This window comes from Chiloscyllium punctatum, chromosome 15, assembly GCF_047496795.1.
Source record: "Chiloscyllium punctatum isolate Juve2018m chromosome 15, sChiPun1.3, whole genome shotgun sequence".
NCBI lineage: Eukaryota > Metazoa > Chordata > Chondrichthyes > Orectolobiformes > Hemiscylliidae > Chiloscyllium > Chiloscyllium punctatum.
Window position 1 is genome coordinate 85,416,990 of NC_092753.1, and position 12,813 is coordinate 85,429,802.

Consider the following 12,813-nt stretch of genomic DNA (forward strand, 5'->3'; position numbering starts at 1 on the left):
CAGCCAAGTTTCTGGTATTGAGACTGGCTCTAATGCAACGAGGGGTACGTCAGGTTCCAAGAGATCAATTGTGTTAGAGGATTCTCTAGTCCGAGTTATAGATAGATGTTGCTGTGGCCAGCAGAGAAAAATCAGAATGGTGTGTTGCTTCCCTGGTGCCAGGGTCAAGGATGTCTCAGAGAGAGTGCAGAATGTTCTCATGGGGGAAGAGGGGCCAGCAAGAGGTCATTGTCCACATTGGAACCAATGAGATAGGAAGGGAAAAGGTTGAGATTCTGAAGGGAGATTAGAGAGTTAGGTAGGAATTCAAAAAGGAGGTTCGCGAGAGTAGTTATATCTGGCTTACTCCCAGTGCTACGAGCTAGTGAATAGGAGGATAGAGCGGATGAATACATGGATGAGCAGCTGGTGTATGGGGGGGAAGGATTCACATTTTTGGATCATTGGAATCTCTTTTGGGGTAGAATTGACCTGTACAAGTAGTAAAGATTGCACCTAAATTGGAAGGGGACTAACATACTGGCAGGAGAATTTGCTAGAGCTGCTTGGGAGGATTTAAACTGGGGGGAGGACCCAGGGAGATGTGAGGAAAGAGATCAATCTGAGACTGATACAGTTGGGAAAAGGAGCGAGTCAAACAGTCAGGGCAGGCAGGGACAAGGTAGGACTGATAAATTAAACTGCATTTATTTCAATGCAAGGGCCGAACAGGGAAGGCAGATGAACTCAGGGCATGGTTAGAAACATGGGACTGGGATATCATAGCAATTACAGAAACATGGCTCAGGGATGGGCAAGACTGGCAGCTTAATGTTCCAGGATACAAATGCTACAGGAAGGATAGAAAGGGAGGCAAGAGAGGAGGGGGAGTGGCATTTTTGATAAGGGATAGCATTATAGCTGTACTAAAGGAGGATATTCCTGGAAATACATCCAGAGAAGTTATTTGGGTGGAACTGAGAAATAAGAAAGGGATGATCACCTTATTGGGATTGTATTATAGAGCCCCTAATAGTCAGAAGGAAATTGAGAAACAACTTTGTGGCTTAGCACTGCTGCCTCACAGTGCCAGGGACCCGGGTTCAATTCCTGCCTTGGGCAACTGTCTGTGTGGAGCTTGCACATTCTCCCCGTGTCTGCGTGGGTTTCCTCCTGGGGCTCCGGTTTCCTCCCGGGGCTCCGGTTTCCTCCCACAATTCAAAGATGTGCAGATTGGTGAATTGGCCATACTAAATTGCCCGTAGTGTTAGGTGCGTTAGTCAGGGTAAATGTTGGGGAATGGGTCTGGATGGATTGCTCTTCGGAGGGTAGGTGTGTACTTGTTGGGCCGAAGGGTAGGTAACCAAGGTGCAAAACTTGACCTACTCTTGGGAAATAAGGCAGGGCAGGTGACTGAGGTGTCAGTGGGGGAGCACTTTGGGGCCAGTGACCATAATTATGTTAGATTTAAAATAGTGATGGAAAAGGATAAACCAGATCTAAAAGTTGAAGTTCTAAATTGGAGAAAGGCCAATTTTGATGGTATTAGGCAAGAACTTTCAAAAAGTTGATTGGAGGCAGATGTTTGCAGGTAAAGGGACGGCTGGAAAATGGGAAGCCTTCAGAAATGAGATAATGGGAATCCAGAGAAAGTATATTCCTGTTAGGGTGAAAGGAAAGGCTGGTAGGTATCGGGAATGCTGGATGACGAAAGAAATTGAGGGTTTGGTTAAGAAAAAGAAGGAAGCATATGTAAGGTATAGACAGGGTAGATTGAATGAATCCTTAGAGGAGTATAAAGGCAGTAGGAGTATACTTAAGAGGGAAATCAGGAGGGCAAAAAGGGGACATGAGATAGCTTTGGCAAATACATATAAGGAGAATCCAAAGGGTTTTTGCAAATACGTTAGGACAAAAGGGTAACCAGGGAGAGAATAGGGCCCCTCAAAGAGCAGCAAGGCAGCCTTTGTGTGGAGCCACAGAAAATGGGGGAGATACTAAATGAGTATTTTGCATCAGTATTTACTGTAAAAAAGGATATGGAAGATATAGACTGTAGGGAAATAGATGATGACATCTTGTTGCAAAATGTCCAAATTATAGAGGAGGAAGTGCTGGATGTCTTGAAAAGGGTAAAGGTGGATAAATCCCCAGGACCTGAACAGGTGTACCCTAAAACTCGTGGGAAACTAGAGACGTGATTGCTGGGCCTCTTGCTGAGATATTTATATCATTGATAGTCACAGGCGAGGTGCCGGAAGACTGGAAGTTGGCTAACGTGGTGCCACTGTTTAAGAAGGGTGGTAAGGACAAACCAGGGAACTATAGACCAGTGAGCCTGAGGTCAGTGGTGGGCAAGTTGTTGGAGGGAATCCTGACGGATAGGGTGTACATGTATTTGCTGAAAATGTGATGCTGGAAAAGCGCAGCAGGTCAGGCAGCATCCAAGGAACAGGAGAATCGACGTTTTGGGCATAAGCCCTTCTTCAGTAGAGTGCCACAAGGATCGGTGCTGGGTCCTCTACTTTTTGTCATTTACATAAATGATTTGGATGCGAGCATAAGAGGTACAGTTAGTAAGTTTGCAGATGACACCAAAGTTGGAGGTGTCATGGACAGCGAAGAGGGTTTCCTCAGATTACAACAGGATCTGGACTAGATGGGCCAATGGGCCGAGAGGTTGCCGATGGAGTTTAATTCAGATAAATGCAAGGTGCTGCATTTGGGAAAGCAAATCTTATCAGAACGTATACACTTAATGGTAAGGTCCTAGAGAGTGTTGCTGAACGAAGAGACCTTGGAGTGCAGGTTCATAGCTCCTTGAAAGTGGAGTTGCAGGTAGATAGGATAGTGAAGAAGGCGTTTGGTATGCTTTCATTTATTGGTCAGAGTATTGAGTACAGGAATTGGGAGGTCGTGTTGTGTCTGTACAGTACATTGGTTAGGCCACTGTTGGAATATTGCATGCAATTCCGGTTTCCTTCCTATCGGAAAAATGTTGTGAAACTTGAAAGGGTTCAGAAAATATTTACAAGGATGTTGCCAGGGTTGGAGGATCTGAACTATAGGAAGAGGCTAAACAGGCTGGGGCTGTTTTCCCTGGAGCATTGAAAGCTGAGGGGTGACCTTATAGAAATTTATAAAATTATGAGGGGCATGGATAGAATAAATAGACAAAGTCTTTTCCCTGGGATCGGGGAGTCCAAAACTAGAGGGAATAGGTTTAGGTCAAGGGGGAAAATATATAAAAGAGACCAAAGGGGCAGCTTTTTCACACAGAGGGTGGTACGTATATGGAATGAGCTGCCAGAGGAAGTGGTGGAGGCTGGTACAATTGCAACATTTAAGAGGCATTTGGAGGGGTATATGAATAGGAAGGGTTTGGAGGGATATGGGCCAGATGCTGGCAGGTGGGACCAGATTGGGTTGGGATATCTGGTTGGCATGGTGATGGGTTCGACCGATGGGTCTGTTTCCATGCTGTACATCTCTATGATCCTATGGCTGCAATATATTTTTTAAAATATGTTAATATGGAGGAAATGTCTAGTCATTAGAAAATCAACTCGTCTGGGGATAAGGCAAGAATGCAAAGTTGAGGATTATCAACCATCTCATTGAATGGAGTAGTGAATTTGATGAGCTAATTGGTCTGCTTCTACATCTTATGATCTTACAAAGTCAACAAAATATGGATGTAAGTTTGCTCACTGACCTGGAAGGTTTGTTTTCAGAGGTTTTGTCACCATTCAAGGTAACATCATCAGTGAACCGCCGGTGAAGCACTGGTGGTAAGACCTGTTTTTTATTTGTGGTGTCATTTCATGTGGTGATGTCATTTCCTGTTCTTTTTCTCAGGGGGTGGTAAATGAGATCCAAGTCAATGTGTTTATTAATGATGATGTTACCTAGTAGGGTGATGAAACATCTGAAAACAAACCTTCCAGCTCAGCGAGCAAACCTACAACCAGAACCTCAACCTGAGCTACAAATCTTGCCAAAACTCGCTATCAACAAAATATTCAATGTTTTTTTTTATGCAACCTTACCTGAAAAGCTCATTGCCTTTGAAAAAAGCTTTCTCCCTCTCCAATGCCTCCACCAAGGTCAGTTGATCATTAATATCTTGCTGTCCACGGCATTTGACAACCATGTAACCTTTGTTCAAAGCAACGACCTCATTCCTGATTATTTTAAGGATGCTTTCTTCTGTCCCCTTGTCAACCAGGTCTGGCTTTGTTAATATCCCTGCAAACAACAATGATAATGCTGCAGCAACATTCAATTGAGTCAGAATATCACAACGTAAGCACGGGCCATTTGACCCATCAGGTCTCTGCAAATGTGTCATCTATATAGGAACCATCTGATTACTTAGAGAGGTAGTGGCATCGTGATAATGTCACTGAATTAGTAATCCAGAATCCCCATGCTCTGCGTGGAGCATTCAAATCTGACTTATGGTGGAAGTTGAATTCAAAAAAATTTAGAATTAAAAACTAATCTAATGACAACCATGTCCTCATTGTGGTAAAATCTCTTCTCATTCATGATGTCCTTCAGGGAGAGAAATCTGCTGTCAGCATCTGGTCAGACCTAAATGTGAGTCCTGATCCCAGCAAAACAGGTGATTCTTAACCGGTGTCTGAAATGGCTGAGATAGCCAATCAGGTCAAAGGCAAGGAAGGATGGGAAATATAGCATCCTCACCAGTGATGATCAAATCCCACACAAGAATAAAATGAATCCCGCTGCCTTCACACTCTTTAATCTTCACTTCATCTTATTTTTCAGCTAGGAAATGGAAGTTTTTTACAATGGGAATCTGGTGTCCAATAAAATATTACTAAGTCAGGTACAACATGAGTCAGATATATAAAGAAGGACATAGGCAACAGATATTTGGAAACACCATGAGCTCTAGTCATAGATCAGCAAGAAAAATACTGTCGGGATTTCCGGGAAAAGTGGGACCAAGAAAATTGCTCTTCCAAAGGGGCCAGTGCAGATGCAACATTTTGATTCTATACAAATGGAATGAGGAAATTACAAATAGACTATAATAATTTGGTGCAATGGGCAAACACATTGATAAGGTTCAACACAAAGACATGTGAAGCGATTCATTCATAGGAAGAATACAGGGAGAGAAAACATAATAAGCAACTCTAAATGGCTTAGGACGAGAGGGATCTGAGTGCAAGTGTCCCTTAGTCAAAGGTGGCTGGAGAGGTTCAGTAAGTAGTTAATAAAGCACACAGTACCCTCAGCAGTGAGTACAAGAGCAAGGAGGTTATGTGGAACTTGGATAATAAATTATTTCAGTCTCAGCAGGAACACTGCATGCAATGTGGGGCATTGTACTTTAAGAAAGATGTGAAGGCATTGAAGAGACTGCAGAATAGATTCACGTGAATGAAATTTCCTCAGCGTAGAACTGTGATCAAGGCTGCTCCAAGAAGCATAGACTGCTTTCCTTGGAGCAAATAAGTCTATGAGGAGGCTTGATAGAAATTTTCAAAATCATGAGGAGTATGAATAGACTAGCTCAGGAGAAATTTGCTCCCACATGTGAAAGAATTGAGAATAAGACTTAAAGGAACTAGCAAAAGAAGCAAAGCAAATTGAAGAGAAAGCATTTGCATGCAATGAAATGTTTAAGGTCTGGAAATAAGCTGTCCAGAAGTGCAATGGAGAGGAGTTTAATCAAAGCTTTCGAAAGGGAATTTAAAAAAGGGACAAAGTGCAGGGGTACAGGGTAAAGCCGAGGAAATAGCATTCAGTAAATTGGTCAGAGAGTGGTGCAGGTACAATGGGCTGAAATGTTTCCTTCTGTGTCATAGTAATTGTAAAATATCATTTTTTGTGCACCCCCCCCCCCTCCTCCACTGCTTCTGAGTTGACAGGGACATAACCCACACCCAAGGATTGTACAAGTGGGGCCCATTTAAGATTCTAGGTCATGATTGTGTTTGGACCCTCAAAGAGGACTTCAGATTAGATTAAAAAGTTGCTCTTACACAATGGCAATTGGAAGGTGGGTGAACTGTTTCCAATTTCATTTAGAGTCATAGAGATGTACAGCACGGAAACAGACCCTTCAGTCCAACCCATCCATGTCAAGCAGATATCCCAACCCAATCTAGACCTACCTACCAGCACCCGGCCCATAACCCTCAAACCCTTCCTATTCATATACCCATCCAGATGCCTTTTAAATGTTGCAATTGTACCAGTCTCCACCACTTCCTTCGGCAGCTCATTCCATACACATACAACCCTCGGTGTGAAAAAGTTGCCCCTTAGATCTCTTTTATATCTTACCCCGCCCCCCCACCTTAAACCTATGCCCTCCAGTTCTGGAATCCCCCACCCCAGAGAAAAGACTGTCTATTTATCCTATCCATGTCCTCATGATTTTATAAAGCTATATAAGGTCACCCCTCAAGCTCCAATGCTACAGGGAAAACAGCCCAAGCCTGTTCAGCCTCTCCCTGTAGCTCAAATCCTCCAACCCTGTCAACATCCTTGTAAATCTTTCCTGAACCATTTCAAGTTTCACAACATCTTTCTGATAGGGAGGAGACCAGAATTGCACACAATATTCCAAAAATGGCCTCATCAATGCCCTGTACAGCCACAACATGACTTCCCAACTCCTGTAAACAATACTCTGACCAATAAAGGAAAGCATACCAAACACCTTCTTCACTATCCTATCTACCTGCGACTCCACTTTCAAGGAGCTAAGAACCTGCACTCCAAGATCTTTGTTCAGCAGCCTAGGACCTAACCATTAAGTGTATAAGTCCTGCCAAGATTTTGTTTCCCAAAATGCAGCACCTCACATTTATCTAAATTAAACTCCATCTGTTCTCCTCGCTTTGGCGGCTTAGACCACAGACAAAACTTGCAGCCTCTTCAGCAGCCTTTGATACACAAAAGGTGATAGAGGTTTGAAACTATGTTCCTCAAATGGTGGTTGACCAATTGTTAATTTTAAATTGGACATAGATAATTTTTTGTAAAGCAGAGGTATTAGAAATGTGAACAAAAGACAGATAAATGTAATTAGTCCACAGATCAGCCAGGTTCTCAGGTTTGAGAGGATGCATGGCCTACTCCTGTACCTATGATGTGAAATGTGGGCCAAATCTTAGAAGCTGAAATCTTAGAATGCCTGCAACTGCAGACACCTTCCACTGCCATGCAAAGCAGAATTCTTCCTCTGACTCCATGCAACTTTGACAATAAAACAGAAAATCCTTAGAATAATATCTGGGATAGATTATACAGTCCACTACATTGACACCTCATCGTTAAATTCTCTACTTAAAATCGAGCCATTAAACAATATTAAAAGAGAAACATTATTATATTAATAAATATCAATGGGTTAAAGGATAAGGTTTTGAAAGCATGTTACTTGCTACCAGTTTCTAAACCATGGATGACAGTGCAGAGTTATCATCTATTTCGTAAAGAGGAGGAAGTGCTGGTGATACAGTTCTGAAGACAGTCATATTAGACTCAAAAATGTTAATTCTCTTTCTCTCTCCACAGATGCTGCCAGACCTGCTGGTTTTCTCTAGCACTCCCTGCTTTTATTCTGGATTTCCAATATCCACACTATTTGGCTTTTATCCATTTTGTAACCTCTGGATCTGTATGGTGGTCAGTTGAAGCGGAGAGTTGGGGTGGGTTAAAGGGTTATTGTTGTAATTAGCAGTGGATTCATGGACTGCCTCAATGTGTGCATTTTTGCTGAAGTAAACACACTTCAAAATCGTTTTCACTTCAATTAACATCTCCTGATCAGAGGACCTAAATAAACAACATGTTTAAAAATACAAAGCTTCTAGGATTTGGTCCATATTTCACCACATAGGAACAGGAGTAGGCCAGACAGCCTCTCAAGCCTGAGATCATGGCTAATCTGTGGACTAATTACATGCACCTGCCATTGGCCCACATGCTTCAATGCCGTTGCTTAACAAAAAATGACCTATCTCCAAACTTAAAATTAACAGTTGGTCTAGCATCAACCAGTATTTGAGGAGTGTGGTTCCAAACGTCCACAATCTTTTAGAACAGAGAACAATATAATATACAAATGGGCCCTTGGATCCACAATGGTGTGCAGAATACAACACCAAATTAGACTAATCCCTTTTGCCTGTCCTTGGTCCATATTACTCCATTTCTTGCTTATGTGTGTATCTAAAAGGCTCTTAAACGTCCCCATGGTATCTGCCCCCCATTACCACTGCTGGCAGTGCTTTCCAGACTCCTACCACTCTGTGCAAAAACACTTGTCCCTCACATCTCTCTCGAACTTCCCTCTTCACCTTAAATGCTTGCCCCGTAGTATTAGACATTTCAACACTGGGAGAAAGATTCTGACCGTCAACTTTATCGATGCAGCTCATAATTTTATAGACTTCTATCAAGCTCCCCCTTCAGCTTCAGCCCAGAGAAAACAACCTGAGTTTTTTTGAGCTTTTCCTTATAGCTCACACCCTCTAATCCAGGCAGCAACCTGTTAAACCTCTTTGCACATCCTTCCCCACTCTCACCACCAAAAGTCCTTCCTGTTAAGCGGCAACCAGAATTGAATGCGATACTCCAAGTGTGATCTAAACAAAGTCTTATAAAGTTGCAACATGACATCCTGACTCTTGTACTCAATTCCCTGACCAGTAAAGGCAAGCAGGCCATACGTCTTCTTTACCACCCTACCTACTTGAGTAGCCACTTTCAGAGAGCTATGGACTTGAACTTTTGGACTTGTGTGTGTAGAAAGGCTGAGGGACTTGACGCTGTTTTTGTTAGAGAGAAGAAGGTTGAGCAGTGACTTAATGGAGACATAAAAGGTAATCAGAGGGTTAGATAGGATGGGCAGTGAGAGCCTTTTTCCTCAGATGGTGATGGCTAGCATGAGGAGACGTAGCTTTAAATTGAGGGGTGATAGATATGAGACAGAGGTAGTTTCTTTACTCAGTGTGTTGCATACCCCTACTACTCTCTATCTGCAACAGTAGTAGACTCACCAACTTTAAGGGCATTTAAATGGTCATTGGATAGAAATATGAATGAAAATGGAATAGGGTAGGTTAGATGGGCTTCAGATTGGTTTCACAGGTCGGCGTAACATCAAGTGTGCTGTAAAGTTCTAAGTTCTAAATGCTTTCAAACATTTCTCCTAAAGCTGCATGGCCCTAATATTTAGACTATGACCCTAGATCTAGAATCCCAAACCAGTAGCAATAAGTTATCTTTGTCAATTCTGTCTTTTCCTGTTAATACCTTGATTGACCCATTTGAAATGGAGCTTCCTACTTTCCTGCAGAGGGCTGGATAACTCTAACTGCGTACCTTGAAAGATGGATATTTTAATTTAAAGCAAAATGAATTGATTGACTCTTGATGCATTTTGTTATGTATTTGTAACTCCAGGCTAGACCATTCCAAGTCGCTTTAGGCCAGTGCTTTCACCCACCAAACATTTCAGTTTGCTACCTGTTTCCTAACTTCTAGCACACTGCACCCACCCTGATTGATATCTGCTCCTGATCTGGTGAAATCCTGTCTATTGAAGATTCTCCTGTTTGTTTACAAAACACTCTTGGGCTTCATCCTCCTCATCACTATTCCTTTGAACCCTTCAAGATACCTGCACTGCTCTAATCATAATCAATTTTCACAACCATTGGTTGTTCAGTGACTGCCAAGCTGCTAACTCTGGAATTTCCTCCCTCAATCTCTCTGCCTCTCATTTTCTTTTGCTCTTCAAAAACATATCTTTGACCTGGCACTTGGCCATCTTTCCTAACACTGTCATATGTGTCAGAGTTTTTTTTTGTAAATTTATCTGTGAAGTGCCTCAAGATTTTAAAGTCCATTAAAGGCACTTTGATTAATTCTACAAACAGAACTAATTCAGCTCAATACATTTTTACCTGAATGAACATCTAGAAGAAATAGGAAATTTGTCTCTTACCCAAAGTTCTCTCCCCTGAAGGATCAGCCTCCTGGGCCATTTTCAAGGCCTCTGTCGTAGCTATATCAACATTACATGGGATGACAACAAGATTAATGGTCTTATCTTCATTGATGTAGGAATTGATCAGCTGCTTGATCTGAAGGAATGTACAATAAAATTGGTTCATTAAAAAAAGACATGAATTTTTTGAAGTTTTTATTTAACCTGTTGAAACACGTAATGACATACCTATGGAGCAGATCAGGCTTGAACCGGGTCTCCTGGCTCAGAGATAGGGCACTGCAACCATGCCACAAGAATCACTTTGACATTAATTTATATTCTGCCTTTCATGACCTCAGGATATCCCAAAGCAATTTACAATCGATGAAGTAATTTAAAATAGTAGGTAACTTATGCATAGAAAATAACTTTGAGAAGATTACCAGAATGTTGATATTTATAACTAATGGAATAAAATACTGTGCAAAGATTTTGATTGTATATTAATTGTATTTATTTGCTATTAAGTGGTGCATATCACATCCACAGGGGATTCATTAATATCCCAAAAGTATACTTAGACCCAGACTGAAGCTACGGTGCTTGCTTAATATTCTAAATCTGACATTAAATATTTATGAAAGCGTGTGAAGATTGGCTCCAATTATATCCTTCCTCAAAAGCTTTTTGGATTGTAATAAAAAAGGTAGAAGTCATGCTCCAATTTTACAAAGACCTGGTTGGACTAACAGTGTAACATGAGGGTGAAGCAGATATTTGGTGCTAAATGATTTATTCTTAAAGCCGTATACCTCAGCAGTGTCTTTCAAATAGGAATATCATGATTACTTTTTTTTTTAAGAACACGTTCACTAGGACAACAAAGGACCTTCTCTCTAAAGTTTGCTCAAAATAGTGAAATCCTTTGCATCCACCCGAGAAACCAGGTTGCTTGAAAAGACAGTATCTCTGACAATGCAGCATTCCTTCAATAGAGTGAGGGTGTTATCATTGAGACACAGCTGGCACAGTGAAGAAAAGGTGGATTTTAAACTCAAATTCAAACCAGAATCAGCAGTGAGCAAGAAAGGACTGGACCTAAACGAGTAGGGAACAAGTAGGTTCAAGCAAGTGCAAACAAGATGGAAGTATTACTTTAAGAGAAAATGTAAAGTCTTGAACAGCCAAGATGGAAAGCATCAACCTATTGATGGTGCAAGAATTGCATCTGTTGCTGTAATTCAAGACTATATCTAACAATCTTGCAATGTGCATATGTAATATCAGTTGGGAATCTGTAAATAAATCTAAGTGACTTGTTGTTCACCAGTCCCATGTATGACACCAGGAGAAAGCAAAGACTGCAGATGCTGGAGATCAGAGTCAAAATGTATGGTGCTGAAAAAACACAGGAATGCCTGATGAAGAGCTTATGTTCAAAACATCGACTGTCCTGCTCCTCGAATGCTTCCTGACCTGCTAGGCTTTTCCAACACCACAATTTTTGACCATGTGTGACACTGGTGGGTTTGTATAAAAAGGCGGAAAAAAAAAGAGTTTCAAAAAGATTTTAGAAAGGAGAGATGTGGGATTTAATCAGGCAAGTGGAATAAAGAGTGAGTTGGACGGGTTAACCTAAAGAGACAGAACAGTGGATAAGAAAAGAGGATGCAGAAGGCACCATTCCATGCTACCATTCCATTCAATGAGAGGCAATAAACATGAAGCCATGCTTAATGTCTGTCAATTAGTCATTAAAAAGATCAGAGCTGCCAATTACTATTAGCATGGCTTCCAGTAAGGGGAATCATGCTTAACTAATTGGTTCATTTTTTTGAAGGCGTTATGGGGTTCTTGTGATGCAGTGGTAGTCTCCCTACACCTGGTCTGGGAGGTCTGGGTTCAAATCCTATCTGTGCCAGAGGTGTGTAATAACAATACCTCTGAACAGGTTGATTAGAACAAACAGATTACGTTAAAAAGAACAATGGAGTTAGGCCACAGATCAGCCGCAATCTCACTGAGTGGTTGAACAGGCGCAAGGGTCTGAATGACCTTCCCTTGCTCCATTGTAAGAAGCAGGAGCATCTACATAATTGGGTTGTCTGTGACAGGCACAGTAAAAAAATCTGTTGATATTGGCTCGGTCTTTGCAAAATTTGAATAAATTTTAGAAAACGAAACTGAAATAGTAGAGGCATTCTTGTGGTGCAGTGGTATTGTCACTAACTATGGACCAGGAGGCCGAGGTTTGACTCTCACCTGCGCCAAAAGGTGTTTCTTAACATCTCTTAACAGGTTGATTAGAAAAACAGGTGAAGCAGTAATGTGCTATAAATAAAGGGGAGCCCGTAGACGTACCATACTTGGATTTCCACATGGCCTGATTATAAGCCATATCAAATCTTATTGCACAAATAAAAGCTCACAGCGTAGAAGGTAAAAATATTAACATGATAAAACACCGGCTTACAGAAAACAGAATGTGTGCATAAGAGCCCTTGAATGACGGGAAGGATTTTATAAGTGGAGCAGCCAAAGGGTCTGTGCTGCAGCCTCAGCCTTTTACAATTTATATCAATAATTTAGGTAAAAGTAAAGGTATGGTAACAAAATCTGTAGATGACAGAGGTAGGTAGGGAAGTGTGAAAAAGACATGGAGTTTACAGATAGGTAGAGCTAGGTTCCACTAGTGAGATAAATCTGGCAGATGGTGTATAATGTGGGAAAATTTGAAGTAATTTACTTTGGCAGGATGGATACTGAAGCAGAGTATCACTTAAACAAAAAAATCACTGCGCAATACTCAGGTGCAGAGGGAGCTAGGTGTTTTCATGTAAGAGTCAAAA

At 41.5% G+C, this 12,813-nt stretch overlaps 1 protein-coding gene across 2 annotated transcripts in view; it reads right to left on the reverse strand.

Moving 5' to 3' along the window:
* The window catches only part of LOC140486481 (interferon-induced GTP-binding protein Mx3-like), a 45,595-nt gene that overhangs the window by 19,552 nt on the left and 13,230 nt on the right, over positions 1-12,813 (reverse strand). For both annotated transcript variants that reach the window (XM_072585702.1, XM_072585703.1), the window contains exons 6-7: positions 9,980-10,118; positions 4,029-4,227 (exon numbers count right to left, since the gene is read on the reverse strand). In XM_072585702.1, the coding sequence (XP_072441803.1) occupies positions 4,029-4,227; positions 9,980-10,118 (338 nt within the window). The remainder of the gene's footprint in view (positions 1-4,028; positions 4,228-9,979; positions 10,119-12,813) is intronic.